General features: G+C 42.8%; 2 protein-coding genes across 7 annotated transcripts in view; both read right to left on the reverse strand.

Moving 5' to 3' along the window:
- Positions 1-8,442, reverse strand: part of LOC128605180 (interferon alpha-inducible protein 27-like protein 2A) — an 8,956-nt gene extending 514 nt beyond the window's left edge. The window contains exons 1-6 of one of the 2 annotated variants that reach the window (XM_053620377.1): positions 6,893-8,442; positions 2,964-3,604; positions 2,460-2,538; positions 2,320-2,349; positions 894-1,055; positions 1-810 (exon numbers count right to left, since the gene is read on the reverse strand). The exon at positions 1-810 is cut by the window's left edge and continues 514 nt beyond it. In XM_053620377.1, coding sequence (XP_053476352.1) covers positions 710-810; positions 894-1,055; positions 2,320-2,349; positions 2,460-2,469 — 303 coding nt within the window. In that variant the 5' untranslated portion in view covers positions 2,470-2,538; positions 2,964-3,604; positions 6,893-8,442 and the 3' untranslated portion in view covers positions 1-709. Of the gene's footprint in view, positions 811-893; positions 1,056-2,319; positions 2,350-2,459; positions 3,605-6,892 lie in introns of both variants that reach the window. The other variant, XM_053620376.1, reaches the window with a different exon arrangement.
- Positions 8,443-9,331: 889 nt separating this feature from the next.
- Positions 9,332-21,548, reverse strand: eif3s10 (eukaryotic translation initiation factor 3, subunit 10 (theta)). 5 transcript variants are annotated; one of them, XM_053620368.1, is made up of 22 exons: positions 21,354-21,548; positions 19,705-19,895; positions 18,272-18,408; positions 18,004-18,167; positions 17,674-17,873; positions 17,083-17,291; positions 16,817-16,988; positions 16,588-16,692; positions 16,409-16,507; positions 16,132-16,248; positions 15,821-16,006; positions 15,170-15,517; positions 14,883-14,987; positions 14,507-14,620; positions 13,984-14,106; positions 13,654-13,807; positions 13,074-13,258; positions 11,342-11,427; positions 10,656-11,203; positions 10,392-10,533; positions 10,118-10,281; positions 9,332-10,015 (listed from the first exon to the last, which is right to left on the reverse strand). In XM_053620368.1, the coding sequence occupies exons 1-22, from the start codon at positions 21,400-21,402 to the stop codon at positions 9,837-9,839; spliced, it is 3,777 nt and encodes a 1,258-aa protein (XP_053476343.1). In that variant the 5' UTR covers positions 21,403-21,548; the 3' UTR covers positions 9,332-9,836. The 5 variants fall into 5 exon arrangements, with proteins under 5 accessions (XP_053476343.1, XP_053476340.1, XP_053476342.1 ...); XM_053620365.1 differs by having other exon boundaries at positions 10,392-10,551; XM_053620367.1 differs by having other exon boundaries at positions 11,342-11,430.
- Between the last annotated feature and the right edge of the window lie 1,480 nt (positions 21,549-23,028).

Consider the following 23,028-nt stretch of genomic DNA (forward strand, 5'->3'; position numbering starts at 1 on the left):
ACTACCTTACCCATGATTGCTTGAGAACTACAGCAAACTACGGCAACTCAAATAGCTCAAAATACATGGCATGTTTGATTTTTTTTTTTTTTTTTTCGTGATGACAGTCCCTGTGTTCCAAATGGTATAATTTATCCTCTGAAGGGCACTTTGAAGGGAGAGTAATCAAGCTAGTCAAGCTGTAAGATTGCTTCAAACTGACGTTCCATTAAAAATGACTTAAAAATTGAGTTCCGAGTTACCATTATTAATAGTTTCAAAGTAATCGTTTTTGTGATTGTGTATAAAAATTAAACTAATGATTTAAGTACAACTTTGTGTGCTTTATTAGACAATTTTGAATAAATGAACAAGATTCGTACAATAACTAGTTGAATGAACTATTGCTAAAAATAGAACAAAGGTTTGAGACTTGACTTGGACTTGTGAACATGTCTGGTTTTCAGCCAAGAAAATGAGATTGTTGCCTGATGCAGGTTAACAGATTTCTTTGATAGTTAAAGTGATTCTTTCTCATAATGAATGTTTCATTTTTAAGATTTATAAGGCATAGCAACAGCATCGCAATCATGGAATCACTCAAAACCTATTTAAAGGGTATTTGTTCAATCAAACACGTGATAAAAAGAAAAAAAAAATGGCTGATTGAAGTTTATTTAAGCCCAAGAAAGCACATAATGTTTTCCCAAGTGTTTTTGTGTGTGTGTTTTCAGCGAATGAGCATCTTGCCCACCCACCCGGCCACTCCACCGACTGTTGCTCCTGCAGACACCACTGCAGCTGTGGCAGCCTTAGTCAGGCCGGCCGCACCTGAACAACAGAGTTATGTTGAATACTGAGGAAACTGCAGTAACTCCATTGTGTTGTGCATTTCTAAGTTTGTCTGTGATTACCAAAAGACTGCAAGATGGCGACCATACTGCCCGATGCCACACCACCGCCGTTAGCGATGGCTGCTGATGACATCATTGATGATGCGACGGATCCTGCAGCGATGCCACCGGTGGTGAAACCAGCAGCCGAAATCACAACTGGAGCTAACACCACGGAGCAGGCTTCAAACACACACAGGAGAGGAGTCAATGGACGTGTCACATTTTTGACCAAAACTCACAATTAGATCATCGATGTCTGGACAGAATCACAGTTCAGAGTCTTTAGGGACATGCGAAGGTGTACATTTACTAACCAGTGACAGATCCTTGTAACAGAGAACAGCCTCGAATGAAAGATCCTCCTTGTTAATTATCTTTATTTTGGCATACGGTCAGGTCCAAAATTATTTGGACATTGACCAAGTTGACACACACAGCACTTTTCATGCATGGTCACACCCTTTTTTTTTTTTATGGACCAAAAGTATTTGGACAAATTAACACGAGCATAAATTAAATTATTCTTAACCCTTGTTGAAAGTGCGCTCTTTCTTTTGAAGAATGTAGTAATATTCTGTTTAGCCACACCTAATGTCTTTATATCTCTGATGGGTTTGTTTATTTTTAAGCTTAATGATGGCTTGCTCGACAGTCGGCTCTTTGGACTTTGGAGTATTAACAGCAACAGAGTCCAAAAGCGAATGCCACACTTTAAATCAATTCTAGACTTTATTATCTGCTTATCTGTAAGTGAAATACTGAGGGGAATAACACACACGTTGCCAATTACTTTTGGACCTTTAAAAAAAAACAAAAAAACAAGGCGGATCCACATATAAAAAGTGCATTTTAAGCTGTGATTTTAACCCCAAATAATTCTGTCAGTATGACGTTGCACAGTGTATTATGTCGTGGGCTCAAGTTACACAGCTTGTGACCATGAGCTCTCTCGTTTCTAGCCTTAATATTTCCATAAGTTACAGCTATTTTCTATCTACACTTGCGTTGCCTTCCGAGATGACTTTGCCCTTCCTTATGTGGTGGCAGTGCTGATGCAGAGGAATTAGCATAATACTCGTGATCTGGGAACAGCACTGAGTAATTCATCAGTGATGTGTCATCCACTTGTACAATTCAACATTGATATTAGAAACAAAGGAGTCAACGATGAATAATGGTAAAATATATATATATAGAGAGAGAGAGAGAGACAGACAGAGACAGACAGACAGACAGTTATCATGTACGTAAATCTCAGTTAGTTGCTCATCATGCGTGCTCAAACGTCAGTTTATCAACACAATCAGCACAATCCACACACCATATCTAATATCAGAACGCTTCAGCCGCTTCTCAAAACACACAAGGCGAATATTTGGCACCAACCATAAAGCTTTCGGTCATGATTTAGTTCAATAGATATCCTACAGACAGCTTGGCTTACCTGCTCCGACTGCAGCTGTTATCATTATTGCTGTGTGAAAGATAGACATCAGAAAGGCATCAATTCCATGTGAGAGCATATGCTAGTTTAAAAAAAAATAGCATCATTGTTGATTTCATCTCGGAGAAGGCCATACTTACGAGAGACCATCGTATCCACACTGCAGTCAGACGCTGGTGAGGCTAATTATAGGATCAGCTGAGAGGTGGAGCTGTTACACTGAAACGAAACCTACATTGAGGACTACAAAACTGTGACGTTAGGCTTAAGCTGGAGAGCTAACGCCTATAAAGAAGGCAAAGGCAAGACAAAGTTACTGTGTCCAACACCTGATAACCCTGAAGAGGAATTATGAGTAGAGCCCAGGCAGAAAACAGTCAAAAACACAACACAGTACATTTTTGGGATATAGTCATTTGACACATTGTTTGTTTATTGTCCCTCATAGAAAAAGAGAAACGTACATGTGTATACACTCACATATTTCAGAGAGCATACACCACCCAAGCACCTCTTCCAAACTTACTTACCAATCAGTAAGTAAACAAACAAACAAGTTTGTAAACAAAATCAAACAAACCAGTCTTTTCTTTTTCAGTTACTTTGTTTGTCAAACAAGTCATGCTCCTAAAGCTGTCACTCACCTCCCCCACAGAACCCGAACTTGAACACACAGGGTGGAGTGCATGAATACACTTCACATTTTTGTGAGATAAGAAGCTGGTCGTGAAGAGAGAACACATGAAACACCACACACCCCCTAACTTCTATTTTCTAGGTACTTTTGGACAGGTTTTATTTAGCAGCAGTGAATTTCACTACCCTCCCGCCTAATGTCATTTTCTGTGTGTGTGTATATATATATATATATAGATAGAGAGTGTGTGCGTGTTAGTTCAAGGCTTCTGTCAGATTTGGTTTGTGATGTCTCCTTGTATTAACTGCAGCAGTAGGTGGTGTAAAGTGAAATATAAACCGTCTGAGAAACACATGTGTTATGTTTGGACTGGTGGGTCAGTAAAAGGAACAGGGTTTGAGGCCATGCTCAGGTGAGTGAGAAGTGTGTTAAGAATTTCTGCTGTGTGATTTATTTATTTTTTTTTTAGACTTAATGTCTCTGTGTACAGGTGGAGGTGTGCACCTAAAGATAAAATCCAGTAAATCAGTAATGAGACTTGATGGCTCTGTGGGCTGAAGGTCTTGCACCAGTCGCTTTGTTGAATCTTCTTTTCGTGGCTTCCTCTGGGCAGTAAGGGTTGGACTCTGGTTGGACCCTGGTTGGACCCTAAATCAAGAAAAAGAAAGAAAGAGACAGTCCAGTTAGTGGAACAGTGTTTGTGTTGTAGTTTGTGCAGGTTCTAACCCTCTTTTTTGCAGGTTTTAGAATAAACTGTGCTGTTGCATTGTGAAGCGTTTCATGAAGTTAAAAAAAAACACTCTCTCACACAGGCGTTACTTCTGTGCCTCTTTGGTGTAGTGGTTTGTGTCAGTGTCAGTATTGGGGCCTTCCAGAAGGTGTTGGTTCTGTTCTGCCTTTTGGCTTGTTTAAGACTAAGAATTTCAGTGTCCTTAAGAAGTGATTTATAATGACAAAAGTCCAACAAACAGCATCTCTTCTTGTGCATCTGTGGTGTAGTGGTTAGAGTTCAAGGCCATGTTTGTGTGGTGGTTGTTCTTTGTGCAGGTTCTAACCCTCCTCTTGGCAGGAGCAGCACTTTTAAGAATAAAAGCAGTGTGAAGCAGTATGAAGGTGTGATGGAAGCAATGCTATGTGAGAGACTCTGTGGCTCAATTGGTTGAGTGGTGACCTCTGTGGATCAGAAGGTGCTTGGATCAAAACCCAACAAGAGTTCTTGGCTAACAGAAAATGTGAGGATGGGTGGAGTGTGTAGGTTGGGGGATGTGTGTAGGTTGGGGGATGTGTGTAGGTTGGGGGATGTGTGTAGGTTGGGGGATGTGTGTAGGTTGGGGGATGTGTGTAGGAAGGCTACTTTGGTGGCTGCAGGTGGTGTTGCAGGAGGAGTTGTAAGGGGGTGGATGTGTGTAGGAAGGCTACTTTGGTGGCTGCAGGTGGTGTTGCAGGAGGAGTTGTAAGGGGGTGGATGTGTGTAGGAAGGGTACTGTGGTGGCTGCAGGTGGAGTGGCAGGAGGAGTTGTAAGGGGGTGGATGTGTGTAGGAAGGGTACTGTGGTGGCTGCAGGTGGAGTCTCAGGAGGAGTTGTAAGGGGGTGGATGTGTGTAGGAAGGGTACTGTGGTGGCTGCAGGTGGAGTCTCAGGAGGAGTTGTAAGGGGGTGGATGTGTGTAGGAAGGGTACTGTGGTGGCTGCAGGTGGAGTCTCAGGAGGAGTTGTAAGGGGGTGGATGTGTGTAGGAAGGGTACTGTGGTGGCTGCAGGTGGAGTCTCAGGAGGAGTTGTAAGGGGGTGGATGTGTGTAGGAAGGGTACTGTGGTGGCTGCAGGTGGAGTCTCAGGAGGAGTTGTAAGGGGGTGGATGTGTGTAGGAAGGGTACTGTGGTGGCTGCAGGTGGAGTCTCAGGAGGAGTTGTAAGGGGGTGGAGGCTGGATGGGTGCAGGAAGGTGGAGTGTCAGGTACTCAGGTGAAGGGAGCTGGGTGCACATCCTGTAGAGCAAACAGAGTCTGTGACTAAGAAGTCAGGGGATGTGCACCCAGGGGAAGGGAGCTGGTGGATAGGTGTAGGAAAGGAGTAGTGGTAGAGTCTCAGGAAGAGGTGGGGGTGAAGGGAGCTGGTGCCTAAGAGTAGAATATTATTCTTCATTTCCCAAGCCATTTACAAATATATTAATTAATTACTATTAGTAGCAGGGTAATTTATAAAACTTGGGGGGGGGGTGTCCTCTCTGCCTGCCCCCAGGCCCCACCCTTGAGTGCACACCCCTCCCCTCCCCCACACACCCATCCATGCTTGGGCTGTACTGAAGGGTGTGCACTCCTTGACCTCCACTCCAACTTCACAAGGCCACTCACTTGACTTTGCTCCACCACATCCTGAGCTCACACCCACTCAACCTCTCTTTTACACCCAACCTAGTCCTCCCACCCCCATCTCAGCCTTGAGTGCACATCCCGCATCTGTACTCCACCAATTCTACAACTAACTTGACAATCCTCCAACACATCCTGAGTTCACACACCCAATCCTCTACCCCCTTCCTCAACCTATCTCCCAACCTACAACTGCTAGAGCATCAGACACACCAACACTCACTCACCTCCATGCTCTCAATTCCTCAAACTCCAACCAAGCCTCTCCTTTTGGGTTTTGATCCAAGCACCTTCTGCCCTACAGCACTCATGACTTAGCCAACTGAGCCACAGAGGCCCACACACCACTCCCTCCATCACACCTTCGTACTTCCACAGCATCACTTTTGATTCTCGAACCTGCCAAAAGGAGGGTTAGAACCTGAACAAACCACACCACAAACATGAACTCTAACCACTACACCACCAAGGGATAGACATGGCACACCTGTAGCCAAAAGGTAGAAGAGAACCCACACCTTCTGGAACACCATCATTGACATGAACTCTAACGGAAAATCTTTTTGGTTAAACATATTTATCCTTTTTAACTGTCACCAAAGGGAAAAAAACCCACAAGGGGGACTTGAACCATGAACTTCAACAATGGGAGGCGAGTGCATTCCCACAGGGCCACAAGGCTTCCCCTGCATTACAGTTTATCCTGAATACCATTGTCCAATAACCCACAAGTAATCCAGCGCTTGTTAAGGTTTTGCTTTCTGCATGACTCATAGGAGCAGGTTTGTGTTTGTACTGGTGGCTCAGTGAGCAGGGAGGCATGCATTTCAAAATGATGACTGTAGTCCAAGACTGGGTGCTTTCAATGACCAAGAGAGCCATTACTTGATAAACATGTTTTTGTGTACTCCTTAGGTATAAGTAATAATAATAGATTCTAAATGATCATCTTAAATGTAACATTTCATGATTAATCACTAGCTATTCATAATCCCACTCTTGTTGCTCTGAGAATGCTTTCGAAATCCTAACAGTTCCAAACTCCTATTATACAACATTTTCCTCTGACTATTAAGAATAGTAAAAGGTGGAAACAATGTGACAGAAAAGACTAATTAATTTCAAAACTCGTAATTGCAATTGAAGCAATAATATATAAAAACTATAATGACCTAATCCCTTTTTCTTTTTTTTTTTTAAATCATAAAAACATTTACACACCAATAACCTATGGGAGCCACGGTCATTATTGTTTAACCATAAAAAAGGATACCATCTTCAGGACCTCTGCATCAGCAATTATGACACATTATGAAAAATATTTTAAGTGCATATTATTTTCCAAACTACCTTCAAAGGTCCATCACATGTAGTAAAGTAAGATGGCACAGCACTGATTTTTCTCCCTAATGTACATGTACAGTTACAACATTTTCTGAGTACTACAGCACAAAATACAAAATGTCACAATAGTAAACAACAAATCTTCTTCTTGTTGCATTCTTTTGTCAGAACAGTGTCAAGTTAGCATCTCAATTCATGATGATTCCCAGCCTATGAAGATTTACCAGCTCCTTTTTCAGGATTCATCAGGTCAGTCTTCTCTCTGGAAGTGTCGCACACTTTAAAGAGGGCATGTAGAATTCCCGGTCCGGACAGCCATGACCTGTAACGACATCTCTATACTCTGCTATTATTTGTTCCGTTGTCCATTTTCCATATGAAAACCGTTCTGTAGTGATCATACGGTCGATATCTTTGATTAACAACGCATCGATATAATTTTCTCAGTCCAACTCCAGGTAAGTTTTTTGGTATTCACCGAGCCTAATACCGAAATCTGTAACCTACTTTGTATTAAGCAATAATAAGGGCATCATGGAACATTCTATTTAGCTCTGGGTGTGTCTGAACCAGGTCCCTAGTTCAGTATTCAGGGCACCGATCGACGGTTGTACTAATGAACAAATTCAAAAAGACTGGAAGTGTTGCGGACCGACCTGGAAGTGGACCTCCATGAACTTCCACTGCCGAAGGTACAACCTACGTGTTGCTGGCAAACATATTCAGTCCCTTGTGTATGGGGACTTTTGGGACACCCTGTAGTGTTGTAGTCAAAATTATTATTCAACCCCCACTGCATATCAGATTCATTGTCAAAATTTAAAGACTTTCCGCTGTTTGTAATGAACAAATCAAACAAAAGGAATTGAAACAGACTTCACATAAAAACCACAATGAACTTCCCTTTACTTTCACACTATGCATTGTTACCCAGATGAGGACGTGTTCCCTTCGGAGTCTGGTTCCTCTCAAGGTCTTACCATCTCAGGGAGTTTTTCATCGCCACCGGCTCGCTCAATTGGGATAAATTCACACGGTTAAAATCTGTATCCTGTGTTTATATGTTTCTGTAAAGCTTCTTTGAAACAATATCCATTGTAAAAACCACTATACAAATAAAATTTAATTGAAAATAGTTCAACACAACGAATGCATCAAGTGGTTTCCCCAAATTCAACTGTATAACGGACTGAGATAACTGGTCTCGTGAACAAGACACACGATAAACGCAAGTATGAAGGGATAAAAAAAAAAAAATGATGTCGTGTTCATTAATACAATCAAACTGTAATCATTGGTGAATTGTTCTTCAGAATGTGTGGTTATAGGAAAACTATCAACTACTGGTTGGTGTGACGCAGCCCGATACGTTGATTGTTTTCCTATAACAGCGCATCCACAAGCTTTTTTTTGCCTACTTATTTTCTATTCTTTTTTTCCCCCAGAAAATACACCTATTATTCCATGCAACAAACGCTGATATGCAAATGCTCCCGCCAATTAAAATGAATATGTAAATTAGCCGATGACATCATATGATGACGTCATTCCAGCGACTATACTAGAACGCGGGAGCTATTTTCCCCTGAGCTCCTCACTGCTTACTGAGAAAATGGAACAGGTTCGCTCTCTTTATCTCCTCCGCGTCCACCACGGTGAAACCCAAGCAGAGAAGTAATCCGTCCGTCCTGAAAAACGCCGTGCTAAACGGCAGACAAGCGTCCTGCCTCGGGTAAAACCGAGTGCTCCAGCTAAACCTCCAGCTTGGTGAGTGCGTCGATTAGAACGTTCCGTGTTGCAACAACAAGCACATATAACATGTTCCCCTCTCTACATTATCCGCCCCGGTGGGAATAAATGGTTGACTTTCACTTGATAAATTTTTTTTTAAAAGTAATATCTTCCACGTCTCCCCTTACTGTTCACACTTGCGTCGATCTGAGCATCAGTATAAAGACTTTGGTCAAATAAACGGACACGAAGGGAAAACTAATCGGATAATGTCTGCACGAATAAACGCACTGAATATTTTCAGTAGGAATTAAGAGCCTGCACACGTGATTACATCTTCAGGACAGAGGGTTTTGCTGTTTCTCTGTAACTCCTGACTGTGCTGTTTCATCTTATTAACTTCAACAGAGAGAGGCTGGTGGAAGGAGGTTAATTGTTTATACCGCCTCTTGAATACCTCGGATAAAGAAGTTTGTTTCTAATTCATAAAATGGCAAATTGCTGCAGTACAGCAGGAATAAACTGACCAGTCACATCAGACAGCTCACTTTATACATATATATATATATACACATTTTTATACTGCAGCACAAACCAAGCATTTCATTATTTAGATAGTGACTTATGATTCCTTCCTTCCTTTTGAGTGTGATACATTTTCTAATAATGTGTAGCTCACCACCACCAGCCTTTGACTTTAATACTCTCCCTCCAGATGCTATTTTCTAAGCAGCTCTTACATCATCTCCGTCGGAATATTCTTCCTGCTGTACATCTATTAAAACATTGTCAGTTTTCGTCGTGGGTGAGGAGGGGTGTGTGTGTAAACTCCTGTACGTATAGATTCCAATGTACAAATTTGACAAATTCCATGAAGCACCTTCTGTACCATCAGAATCAAACTCAGTGTTTGAGTAACAGCTAAGAAGCTATTTGTTGAGCAAATGACTTTATTAATAAAGTTTTCATATTCCTAAAAAGCACACAACCCACGAGAAGAGCAGCGACCAGAGTGAAGAATGGGCATGGTCCTTTATCGCAGCTAACTTCCATGCCAGATGTTTTCATAACGTAGTTCAGGTTATTTTAAACTATTTATTTATTTATTTATTTATTTTCACCTTGCATCTGTTCACACACTCTGTTGCAAGGAAACACAATGATTATTAAGTGAGATCAATGGAATTCTCTAAGCATGCACAAAAGCAGAATGATGTACTTCCAGATAGACTTGGTCAAAAAGATTTTGAAAAGGAAAAAAAAAAAAAAAAAAATGTTATGAATTGGCTCTCATCAGGTTTGGCATGACAAGTCAAATTTTGTGTAACTCTATACGATAATTTGGTTAACAGTTATGCCAGAAGTTTTTGTCACAATACCAATGTGATTAATGAATAGATCGAGGCTGTGGGGGCTATGAGGAGACAGTCGGAGTGTTTAGCGGCGCACTGTGGTCCAGCCGTCGTCGTCCGTCTCGTTCTTGGTGCGGCGTGGGTTGTCCTTTTCTTTCTCTGTGCGCCAGGAACTTCTTTCCCCATCGCGCTCACGTGGTCTTGGCGGAGCGTCATCCTTGCGTTCGTCTCGGCGGTCTTCTCCTCCACGGCGCCACGATCCGCCTGAATGGCGATTCATAAAGCATGCAGTTTCAAACACAAGGGCACAGGAGATACAAAAAGTTTAGGTTACCGAGTGATGGAGAATATAAACAAGGGGTTCACCATCATCAGGGTCCCGGGGCAAGGGCCTGTCACGATCACGGTCATCCCTGCGATCTCTGAGGTCACGGCGTTCACGCCGATCGTCGCGATCAAAGTCGTCACGTCGACTGTCACGCCAACTGCTGGGTTCATCAGATCCGCCTTTCCTCCAGACTCCCTCCTCCCTACAAACACACACAGCATGTTTAAGATTCACACTGGATCCGGTACACGCACACGCTATTTCATCTTTATACTAAACCAGACACCAAACTTCTGCGGATCACACGAGTACCTGGGAGGACGCCGCTCTCGGAAACGCTCTCCCTCACGATTCTCGTCTTCATCGTTTTCGCCATCGTCATCATCACGAGTACCAGCGTTACGCGGAGGACCCCAGCTCTCCTCACGGGCCTTCTCCCTCTCTCTCCAACCACCTGCTTTGGGGGAGGTTTCTTTCAGAAACAAGAGCAGTATTTGTCCAAATACTTTGGTGATGACAGCCACACACACACACACACGGATATACATAAATATTCCTAGACTCCACCATCCATACCTGGTTTACCCAAAGGTTTCCAAGGCCTGGGGTCATCACCGCCCCTCCTTCCTCCTCCTCCTCTCTCATCATCACCACTGCCGCCTCTCCTAGGACCCCAGTCATCATCAGCGCCACGTCTCGATCCTTTGGGCTCATCCAATCCGCGCCGGGGACCACGGTCATCATCAAATCCCCTTCTCGGTCCACGATCCTCATCTGTACCGCGTCTGGGGCCGCGCTCGTCATCAAAGCCACCTCGCCTGGGACCGCGCTCGTCATCAAAGCCACCACGCCTGGGACCACGGTCGTCATCAAAGCCACCACGCCTGGGACCACGATCGTCATCAAAGCCACCACGCCTGGGACCACGGTCGTCATCAAAGCCACCACGCCTGGGACCACGATCGTCATCAAAGCCACCACGCCTGGGACCACGATCGTCATCAAAGCCCCTACGAAGGCCTCGGTCATCCGAAGGCCCACGGCGGGAACTCTCTCCGCTTCTTCTAAAGGATGGCTCACGCTCCTCGCGCTCGGGTTCTTCGCGCCCTTCCTGACGCCAGTCCCTGTTTCAAAAGTTAACCGAGGGGTTAAGTACACCTAAACCACAAAAAGACCAAACTTTATTTCTCCAAGATATTAACTGGAGTATACCAGTGTCTGACCTCCCAAAAGAATCCTGATATCAAATGTTATCCACTCACTTGTCAGGAACGGGGCGTCTCCACTCCGAGTCGTTGGTCTCTGTACGCCTCCTCCACCCCCCGCCCTCTTCCTTTTCACCCCAGTCCTGCTGGAATAGGGAGACATTTAATGAGCCTGAGACCTGCCTAAACAACCCCGCCATCAACTCAAAGTACCAGCGTTACCGATCTATTCAAATTTTTTTTTTTTTTTAGAGGTACACCGTTATTGGTTTTTTATAAGCGATATTAGCACACAGTTGTTGACTCGTCTTTCCGCAGATTTAGTCCTGCGATAGCGTTCCTGCATGCAATTCTCAAACTTATCCAGTATTTTTTAGGTGGATCCGATATTACAAAATCGAGGACCGATTATGGAAAAATGCTTAAATATCGGGGAAAAATATCGGTAAAACCAATAATCGGTCCAGCACTACAAATTTTTCACTCTGATCCAATCCGTCACATTTGTGCCTGTAAGTGACGTGTATCCATCATTAGTGCAAATTAACCTCTGACCTGATCGCCATATTTATGATCTACAAGACAAACCATCATTACAACGGTGATAAAAATGTACAGCTCTCATCACAAAGATTATTGACTCTGGAGGTTATCAGACTGTCAGAGGTTAATCAGCAAAAGAAAGTGAACAGAGTTAGAGGTGTAGTTTACTTTTACTGTAGTGTTTATCTTCACTTCACGGTCATTAAACTAGTTTAACGAGACGACCAGTCGGTGCCGTGGAGTTGGCTGCTACATAATCAGTGTCTAGGAACTTTAATTACCTCGTAACTGAACACATATCTACCTTTTAATTTATGTTAAAACCATAATATTGGTCTTACAAGTGTAGCTTTGTTCATTCAGAGGAGTAAAATTCTAAAGCCTGTGATCATGTGTCCAAATCAGTGTTTCCCCATTAGATGCATTTTATCAGTCAAGCGCAGTACGGGGGAGTCTGGAAAAACCTGCCGCACGTCACTGTGGCCGAATTTTAAAGCCAAAAACTCCGGACATCACAAATACATATACATATACATATATACATATACATATATATATATATATATATATATATATATATATATATATATATATATATATATATAAAAATAAGAAACCCCCGTGTGTTTACTGAATGGATATTATGCCTAAATCTGTGAATTGAGAAAAACTGTGGAAATATTGAACAAGTTCTGTAGATAAAAGCGTTTGCTTTGCCATTTATTTCTTGTTCTCCGGACTTATGGTAAACGGTACACTTGTATAGCGCTTTTATCCAAAGCGCTTTACACCGTGTCTCATTCACCCAGTCACACACACTCACTCACACACACACCAATGGTAGCAGAGCTGCCATGCAAGGTGCTAACTTGCCATCGGGAGCAACATGGGGTTCAGTGTCTTGCCCTAAGGACACTTCGGCATGTGGAGTCACGTGGGCCGGGAATCGAACCGCCAACCCTACGATTATTGGACAACCCGCTCTACCACCTGATCCACAGCTGCCCCATGGGACACATTAACTTGTATTTAAGTTCCAAGCTTCTAAGCTTCCAGCGGTCACATTAAGTGAGTTAGTTGCCATTTTAACAATAACGTGAGTGAGGGAACGAGCAGTCCTAAAAAAAAAAAAAAAAGTGATTTCTTCTAACATTTCTTCACAGCATGGCAGATCAGCATGTCAGAAGAGGAGGAAGCACCAGAGAGAAACAGGGAGCAAAGTACATGTGTGTGTGTGTGTGTTTACTTTGCTGGGCTTCTCCTCCGGGGGCCTTCTCATCTCCTCCTCCTTACGCCGTTCGCGCTCCTCGATTTCCTGTTGCCTGGCACGCTGCTTCCTCTCCTGCTCCTCTAGCTTGCGCAGGCGCTCCTGGTACTCGCGCTCCTCCTCCTCCCTCTGCTCCTGCTCCTGACGCTCGCGCTCCTCACGCTCTGAAACACACCGATCGGTAACAGCACGATGACTCGGCCAGTAACGGAAATACGACGACGGGCGTCCGAACTACAAATCTCAAAAAGCGGCGAATATCAGGCAAGCACATAATCTGTACTGAACTCCAACGGCCACATTATACAGCATGCGGCATTACTACGAATACTCGAATAAACACACGGTTCTTTAGGTAGGGATCAGTGATGCCAGGTGTGGTTTATCAAGGTGTTTTTTTTTTTTTGTTTACTTTTATTACAGTGGAACCTATCGTTATCTTATTACCATATAATTGAGTTGACGTGAATTGTTTTGTAAGTAAACAAACCGCCTGGTATTTGCGTGCTACAGATGTGTTAGATACGGAGTACGTTAAAAATAAAAAGACAAGCAGTACCCTTTTTCAGCTGTTCCTCCCGGATCCTCTGGGCCTCCTCCTCTTTCTGGCGATAGAAGGAGTTTCGTCGCTCCTCCTTGCGCTGTTTCTTGCGCTCTTCGAGGCGCTGCTTCCTCTCCTCGACCAAGCGCTCCTGGAACTGCTTCAGTTTTTCCTTAAAAAAATTTTTTTTTAAGAAAGTATGCGTCATTTACACACAGCTCTGCCTCGGAGAAAATGAAAACTTCACACGAAAAAACACGCGTTACAGAACATTTGTGCCACTGCTGTTGTGTTCACAGCCAACACAACAGCAATAAGTAAATACATAAATAACTCCTACTTTCTTACCTCGTAGATGAAACTTCGGGCAGCTGTTATTTTAGATACGAAGTTCTCCTTATCCTCAATCATCCTGGACATCCTCTTTTTGTGCTCGAGAGCCTTCTCACGCTCCACTTTCATGTTGCTGATCTGATACAGACGTGCACGATTATGACACTGTGAAATAATACTTCCACATTTTCTCTATAAATCGATACACACGCACGTTCACACTGACCTCTCTAATTTCCAGCTGAAAAGAACGCAAGGTAACAAAGCTGACCTTCTTAAGCAAAGTTCTTATAAGAGCATCACCGTTAGGATGAATTAGGTCCTGGTGATTATTACAAATACAGTTCTGACACTGAACCAGGGACTTTAGCTCTCTCTAGCCAGTCAAAAATTAAACAAAATAAAACAAAAAAAAGTGTCCAAGAATATTGTTTCAAGTACGCACAAATTTGTCAGAACTTATCTAACACTTCTAAAGGAAAGCAGAGGAGCATCTTTTCATCTGTGCAGACTGCCGAGATAGACTGTAAGGCGTTACCCTCTCCTCCTCCTGGAGCTCCCACAGCTCCATATCTTTGATGCGCTGTTCCTCGTAGGCTTTTTTAATCATGGGGATTTCCTCCAAACGCTTCGCCCTTTCAAAGTAGTCGATCTGAAACACATTAAATGTACAAACCCCTTGTGTATTTAACGCATTACTATTATTATTATTATTAGCATTATTATTAGGAATAAACGTGCCTGTCGTACAGTTTCACAGATATTAGTAGTTGGAAAATGGAATCCAGGTTTAGGATGGGTGTACATGTGAAGGATGAACGTGTGGAGACCGCTTAGGATGGAATGCAAGATCAAATAATAGACTGTGTGAACTAAATGAGGTTAATGTGTCTTCATGAACCCTACAAGCCTACCTTCTTTTCCTGATTCTTTAAGCGTTCCTGCAGCTCTTTCTTCTCTTTCTCCAGCTGCTCCACCTGTTTGGCCATGATGAAATCAGGGTCCAACTCCTCCAGATCCTATAGGGAGAAACAGAGAAACAGGTCAACACACACACACGGAAACCTGTATATAATCTTTTCCACCTGCCTCTAAACGTTAAACCAAAAAGCAATCAGGACAATTTAAGTAAACTCTGCAGATTAGATTTGCGCAACGCTCATCATCCTCCGTTTCACATCCTGGAATCCGCCCTTCGTACCTCAATGTCGATGTCTTTAAACGCTTTGGCTCCCAGCTCGGTCTTCTTGATTTGCTCGAGGCGCTCGCGCACGGTCTTCTTCTTGATCTGCTCGTGCTCCTGCATGATGCGCTCCTTCTCCCTCTCCTTGGCCTCTTGGCGCAGGCGCTCCTCCTCGGCTTTGCGCACCTTCTGGAGCTCGGCCTCGCGCTGCTCCAGCTCCTCCTTCTCACGCTGGATGTTCAGGCTCTCCAGACGCTCCTTGCGCTCCTCGATGGTCTGGCGACGAGCCAGGATGCGCTGGTGCTCCTTACGAGCGTTTTTAAGGTAGGCAGTGATGGCCTGCTGACTCTGCTCCTCCCGTTCTTGCTACAGGAGGAAGGTTTAACAATGAGAGCGATGCAAAAGAGCATATAAAAGAGATAATCTGGAGATGTGGAGCAAGTTAGACATAACCAAAGAGCAATCAATAAAAGGCAGGACAAATTAAGGGGCAGAAATGTACTGCCGCTTCTTAACTAAACAAACAAAAAAAGGAAATGTAAAGAAAAGTAAGGGCAAAGTGCAAAATGTGACTTGCTAAGGGAAAAAGATTTAAATGAATGAAAGAGCAACTGAGATAAATGGAAAGACAGACAAAGTAGCAAGAACCTACACACGAGACTCCCTTACCAGAATGGAGGCCGGTTTGATGATCTGAATGGCCTTGGCCATAGCGGAGGACATGGCCGTGAGCTGGTTACGGATCTGTTCAGAAGGCATGTTCTGCAGGAACGGTCCCACGGGGGCGTCCTCTTTAGTCGAGTAGTTCAGATCCGAGCCAAAGCTTAGTGTTCGGGACGTATGGTCAATACGCACCTGAAAAGACCACAGTTCAATAGATCTGTAGCTGTAGGACATTTGTTCAACGAATTTTGAACACACACACACACCAAAAAAAAAAAAAAAAACGTAAACAGAAAGGATAACTACATGCAACGTACCTGCAGGTCACAGTGACGTGCAGCATCAACGATGGAGCGCTCCAGCTGGAAGGCATCCACAAACGGCACCAGAGAGGCCAGCCTGCTGAACTCGATGCTCTGATAGATCTGAGCCACCTGAAAGCATTACACCAGAGGATTCGCACACGTTCGGTCTCGTTCAAAGACAAAAAAAAAAAATCCCGCAGCTGAATATCATATTTGGTGCGATGTTTCTACGGCTGAACCTCAAACCATTTCATCACACACACAGATAACATGAAGTCAGCACACCAACCTGCTGCAGAAGTCTAAGAATGGTGTTGCTCTGTAAGTGAGGAACGTAATGCTGCAGGTCAGGCTCCTTCTCGGCCTGATCCCTCACCCAGTTCAGCACCTGGAGACAATCGGACAAGGACTTACAACGGCCGCAACTCCGACTAAATCAGTCAACTCGCAAAAATTTCAGGACTGTACCTTGGTGACCCGTCCACACAGTTTGAGGGGATGGAATTCCACCTCCAGCCAGTTGTACAGCTCCTTGACGTCAGAGACGATGTACTGGAGAAGATTGAACCGCACCTGCAAGATGATCGACGTGTAATATGACTTGGTTACCCAATATTCGAGAATGAAAGAAAGAAAAGAAACAAGTCTAAAGAATATGGATGGCTTCTCGGCTTTTCTGAATCGAGATAGAGATTACCATATCGTTGATGAGGCTCTGGCGAGTGGGTGGCGACTGCAGGCCAAGCAAAGTGGCCAGTCTGCGGTGCTTCTCCACAATAATCCCGTCCATATCCAACAGGCGGGCGATATCAGTACGCTCCGGGGTTATAGGGATGGACAGAGTGGCCAAAAGCACACGAGTCGACATCCTGCGGAAAGAGTCGCGTTTAAAACGGTCCGTGTTTTTCAGCGCTGACCTTCTGATTTCTTTGTTGCATAAAAAGTCAAAAGAACCTAACTAACCTCTGCATTTCCTCCTGGGTGAGGTTCTTCCTCATTTCTCTGGAGAGATGGTAGAGGCGGTGCAGCGTGCTGGCGTGGAACAGAGCGTTACCCGACTTCCAGAACACCGTGGACACCTTGTTGTAGTAGTTGGCCATTAGCTGGGGCTTGGGGGGCTTCTTCGAGAGGGCAAACAGTCCATGGATATCCTCGACTGCCTTGAAAGCTTCCTAAAACAAATAGGTTCTGTGTTAGGAAAAAACACGCACTATCCTTACACTTGATATACACTACCGGTTATAGGTTGCTTTTCCGAATATTTCGCTCCAAGTCGTCCGTTTAAAAAAAATATTTTTTACGTAAATAAAATGTTAGTTTTCTAATGAAAGAAGTAAATATGTCGGAACGATTATATTTTTGTTTTAAACACCGATTTCAAACATTTAATCATACACCTTCAGATCAAAAGGTTTTTAAGATCATGAGAAACATTTCAGTCCACAAACTTTTGACCGGTGGTGTGTCTCCCTGGCATGTTTTTACACACACACACACACACGCATGTCCGTTAATCATAATGCACTCCTTCATGCCAGTACTACGTGTCCTCACCTGCCAGAGCTCCATGCTGATGGCGCTGTCCAGCTGCACCAAACGAGTCTCCAAGTGCATCGACTGGCTCTCGGGGTTGTTCAGGTTGATGGCCGTGCTCTGGTTGTGGTGCCTCTGGATCTGACCCAGGTGCATGCGTAGGTTATCGCACAGCTTACGGAACTCGGCCTTGCGGGTGTACTGCAAGCAGAACTTGAAAGCTGAAAAACAATTAAAAAAAGATTTAGTATTAAGAAGTGACGATCTTCTGTGTAAGATCTGCAACGTGTCCGCGTCAGATCTGCAATGTGTCTGCGTCAGATCTGCAACGTGTCTGCATCATGCACCGACCTTGCTGCGCGATGTCATGGTACAGACGCTCCACTTTGGAGTTGTTCCTCAGCAGGTCCAGACACTGGCGATACGACTCCCACAGGAATTTGACCCAAGGAGTGAGCAGCAGACGATCAGTACGGTCCTGAGTGTCCTCTCCACTCACAGCACTCAGCAGCACGCTGTCAAGGTGAAATAAAAATTTTTTAAAAACATGATCGTATTTAAATCTTTGATTTATGCTCAAATTCGCCGCAAAGCAAACATATTCGATATGGTCATGCACCTCTCTGGGGTCTGAATGTTATCCAGATCCTCGATGTCCAAGACCATTTGCTGAGACTCCTCTTTGGCCGTCTCGGTCTTCTCCTCTGCGAGTTTCAGGTAGGCACGAACCACATCCTCCAGAGACTTGATATTCACCTGAGAGGCAAAAGCAATACGTTTTAGTAACAAGAACTAAATAAGGAGATAAGGGTTTGGTTAAGGTATACCGAGCTCAATTATTAATACTATTTAATATTTTTTTACTCAGAACAAACCCCGCCTTCAGCATTATCTTTAAAGTCACACCCTAACACACACTATTACACCCAGTTTTCTGAACCGACAAGCACCATGAACAACGACCCCTTGTTCTGATTGACCGGATATTGGTCATCCACGTCATATATTATCCCCCCCCCATGAGCAGATATTTTATTGACCACTGAAACATGAAATGAACTTCACCAAATAACGCAAAATGATGCGGTCTTAAAAACCAGACTCCTCCTTTAAGGTAATTCTCTCCATGCGTTAGGATTATGACGGTGTAATCTCTATTTCTCCCAGCAGGGAGCACTAAAGCCCCAACGTCATTAGAATTATAATTCCTCATCCACGTCTACAAGTAACCATGCTCTCTTAAACAGAGCAAAAACAGGATGTGACAAATCTGCAGTTATTGCACTTGCCCTTACTCTCAGTTTTTACCGCATCTTTAACTACTTCTACAAGATAGATGTCAAATTCCTATTGAGAGAATTAAGAGCTTTTGTAGGTACCGTATTGTACATAATATCCATGTTAACAGTTTACATCCAACCATATTACACAGTCCATTGTCTGTTTGCTCTGCTTGTTTACGTTACCGGTCAAAAGTTTGGAGACACACGACTGAAATGTTTCTCATGATCTTAAAAACCTTTTGATCTGAAGGTGTATGATTAAATGTACAATTCATTACAAAAAAAAAAAGCGTCTTTTCAACGGACGACTCGGAGCAAAATATTCGGAAAAGCAGCCGATAAGCGTGCAGCGTAGGCGGGAACTCCTTTAATACTGTTTAAAAAGCATCTCAGGGGGATTCCTCAAGAAATCGGTCGAGAAAATGCCAAGAATACATTTTTGGAAATTATAGGCAAAAAGGGGGTCTACTTTGAAGATGCTAAAATATTAAATTATTTAGGGTTTTTTTTTTTATCACAACATAATTCACATACTTCCATTTGTGTTACTCCAGAGTTTTGATGACTATTATTATTATTACTATAAAATGTGGGGGTAACAATCAATCAATCAATAAATAATGAGTGTGTCTAAACTTTTGACCGGTAGTGTATTGTTCGTGTGTCATACTACATTTCGAAAACCTGAACGTAACATACAGACGATACAAACGGTGTGTAGTGTAAAGACAAACCGAGACGTGATAGCTCTTCACCGGAAGACACAAACCTGCTGACAAATGTTCTTGTACTGGTAAAGCCCTTCTTTGGCCAGGTGGCTCTTGCGCAGATCCACACAGAGCTCCAGGTACTTGAGCATGATCGGCTCGTGGATCTTCTGCCATGTTCGATGCTTTTTGCTCTTGATGACATCGTAGAGGACGTCCAGAGCAGGCTGCTTTTTACCAACTTCGAGAAACTCTGAGAGAGAGAGAGAGACAGACAGAGAGAGGAGGGGAAACAGATTGCATTTTGATAAATTAGTACTAATATTTGATGATTTCTCTGCAATGAATGCTGAGATCACAACAATAAAGGACATCAGGGTATTTAATCATCCATCCATTTCCAATGTCTTTATGTTTAAGTGTTGTGTTTGCATAAAATACAAGTTATAGTGTTTACACAGTCACAGATGTAGCTGGCTAAAAAAAAAAAACAGACCACGCAGACATACTGTAACAAAACCTGAACAGAATTGAACTGTGTGCGATTATAAATGAAACTTCTGCATCCAAAAGAGAGAAATATAGACTCGCTATATTACGTGGTAATTACACCAAAACGTTTTTTTTTGCTATAAGGACTCACTACGCAACTAACCTGGTTAACCCCCTCACCCTGTGATGTCAACTAGCTAGTTAGCGGGTTATGTCTCACTAAAGAGTTACACAATTTTGCCGGTAGTAAACTAACAAATGAACACACACTGCATTTAAAATGTTTTACAAACGACAATTTATAGCCACTATAGCTATAAACGATATATATAACGTAATACATGTTAGCTAGTTTCCTAAGCTAAGCAGGCCCACTACCGCTGTAACACGGGCTGTATCCCAAATTGCACATACACTACCTACATAGTGTGCACTCGTCATTATTCTATATTCCATATTCCATATTCTATTAGTACTAATATCTGATTTCTCTGCTATGAATGCTGAGATAATAACAATAAGAACATCAAGGTATTTAATTATCCATCCATTTCCAATGTCTTTATGTGTAAGTGTTGTTTTTGCATAAAATACAAGTTATAGTGTTTACACAGTCACAGATGTAGCTGGCTAAAACAGACCACGCAGACATACTGTAACAAAACCTGAACAGAATTGAACTGTGTGCTATTATAAATGAAACTTCTGCGTACGAAAGAGAGAAATATAGACTCTATATATTTAAACTATTCTCTATATTACATTTTTTTTTTTTGCTATAAGGACTCTCTACGCAACTAACCTGGTTAACCCACTCACCCTGTGATGTCAACTAGCTAGTTAGCAGGTTATTTCTCACTAAAAAAAAAAGGTGCCGGTAGTAAAATAACAAATGAACACACTGCATTTAAAATGTTTTATAAACGACTATTTATAACAACTATAGCTATAAACGATATATATATAATGTGATACATACATGTTAGCTAGCTAAGCAAAGCAGGCCCACTACCGCTGTAACACGGGCTGTATCCCAAATTGCACATACACGAGCTACATAGTGTGCACCCGCCATTATTCTATACCCTACATAGTGCTCCAAGATAGGGCGAGTACAGCGAATTGGGATCCACCCAATGGCCTGGCTTCAGGCTGATGGGAGAAAGATGGCGGCCACGCCATGATGCAGCCTGACTGCACAGAGCTCGAGGGCGCTTACCGTTAGCTCTTTTCAGAGCGTTCTCCGGTCTTTGGAAGTACGCCGGCATTGTGGTGTCTTGCTTCGCAGGACGAAATTCGAGGCTGTAGAGATTTTATTGAGCAACTGATCGGTCGTTTTCGTCCATCCGCTCTAAAACACAGACGAACCTCCACCGCTTCGGCAAAGCTGCCCGAGAAAGAAAGAGCGCACGTGAAAGCAGTCCGTGTCAGTGACGACACGAGGACCCGTATGTACTCTGACTGCCTAAAATGACTCTGGGAATCGACACCGAAAAGGAATCGAATCGATTCCCCATTCAAGAATGTGGATTCGGAGAGTCGTATAGCAGACGTTAAAAAAAGGAAACAAATCCATAATAATAATAATAATAATTGTTGGTATTCTGTATACAACTGAGTGAAATAGTTTATACTTTTATCTTATGCTTATCTGTATTTATTTGTAGGCCTATTTATTTATTGATTCTTTTTCTATTTAAATGTTCTTACTTTGACAACCATAAAAATATTATTGCTGTCATTTATTATTATTATTATTATTATTTAATATTATTATATAATATTATATTAGATAATACTACTACTAATAATAATAATAATACAACTTTAATAGTATCATTCTGTTTCTATGGGATAAAATTGAGAGCAAAAGTTTGTGTATGCAGCCATACATGCCTACGCTGTGAGATGAGGTGGTTGCTTCAAATCATGAAAAGTTCCTTCACTTCTATTCCTAGTATTCTGGTACAAGTTGATTTTTATGTCTCATCTGTCCATGGGATGTTGTCTCAGAACTGTATGGGCTTTTTACGATGTTTCTGGCAAACTCTGATCTGGTCTTCCTGAATTTTGAGGTTTACCAATGTTTTCGATCTTCTTCTCTTAATTGTTGACAGAGGTACCTTTACCTCCTGGAGGGTGTTCTTGATCTGGCAAACTGTTGTAAAGGGTTTTTGCTAATCCACCACAGTTGTTGTCTATGGTCTTCTGGGCCTTTTGGTCTTCCTGAGCTCACCTGTGTGTTGTTTCTTTTTAGGAATGTACCAAATAGTTGATTTAGCCACACCTAATGTTTTTACTACCTCTCTGATGAGTTTGTTTTGATTTTCAGCCTAACGGTGGCTTTCTTCACTGGAGGTGACATCTGTTTGGGCTTCATATTGAGAATTATCAGTGACAGATTCCAAAGGCAAATGGTACACTTGAAATCAAAATCTAGACCTTCTATCTACTAACTTGTAAGTGGAAATAATTAGGGAATAACACACACACACCTGGCCAGGGAACAGCTAAGCAACCAATTGTCAAATTACTTTTGGCTTTCTAATTCCTATACCGTTCACCTGATATGGATGGAAATACGCTCAAATTAAAGCTGACAATGTGCACTTTGAGCTCATATTATCTAAGTTCAACTCCGGTATAATGTCATAGACAGCTAAAATAACTTTGGCAATGTCCAAATACTTATGGACCTGACGATCTCTAAGCATTTATATTTCCACCTTTGCTTTTTGTAAATGCCTCTGCCCTCTTTTCTGACCTCATTTTCCCATTTTCCCTTTGTTTTTAACTGCACACTGTAGGAAATTAGCCAGCGGTGGGTGGAGCACAGACACACAGGAGGCCGTTGTAAGGTTGCCAAACGAGTTTTTCTTTATTTGTGGTGTTCG

The sequence above is a fragment of the Ictalurus furcatus genome, chromosome 3 (genome assembly GCF_023375685.1).
Source record: "Ictalurus furcatus strain D&B chromosome 3, Billie_1.0, whole genome shotgun sequence".
NCBI lineage: Eukaryota > Metazoa > Chordata > Actinopteri > Siluriformes > Ictaluridae > Ictalurus > Ictalurus furcatus.

Excerpts from the sequence above, each read along its gene's own strand:
- eif3s10 (XM_053620364.1), bottom strand. The coding sequence starts at position 21,402 with ATGCCGGCGTACTTCCAAAGACCGGAGAACGCTCTGAAAAGAGCTAAC. Across the intron at positions 19,896-21,353 it reads CGCTCTGAAAAGAGCTAACG|AGTTTCTCGAAGTTGGTAAA; the intron begins GTAAGCGCCCTC and ends TCTCTCTCTCAG. Across the intron at positions 11,204-11,341 it reads AGACGCCCCGTTCCTGACAA|GGACTGGCGTCAGGAAGGGC; the intron begins GTGAGTGGATAA and ends CTTTTGAAACAG.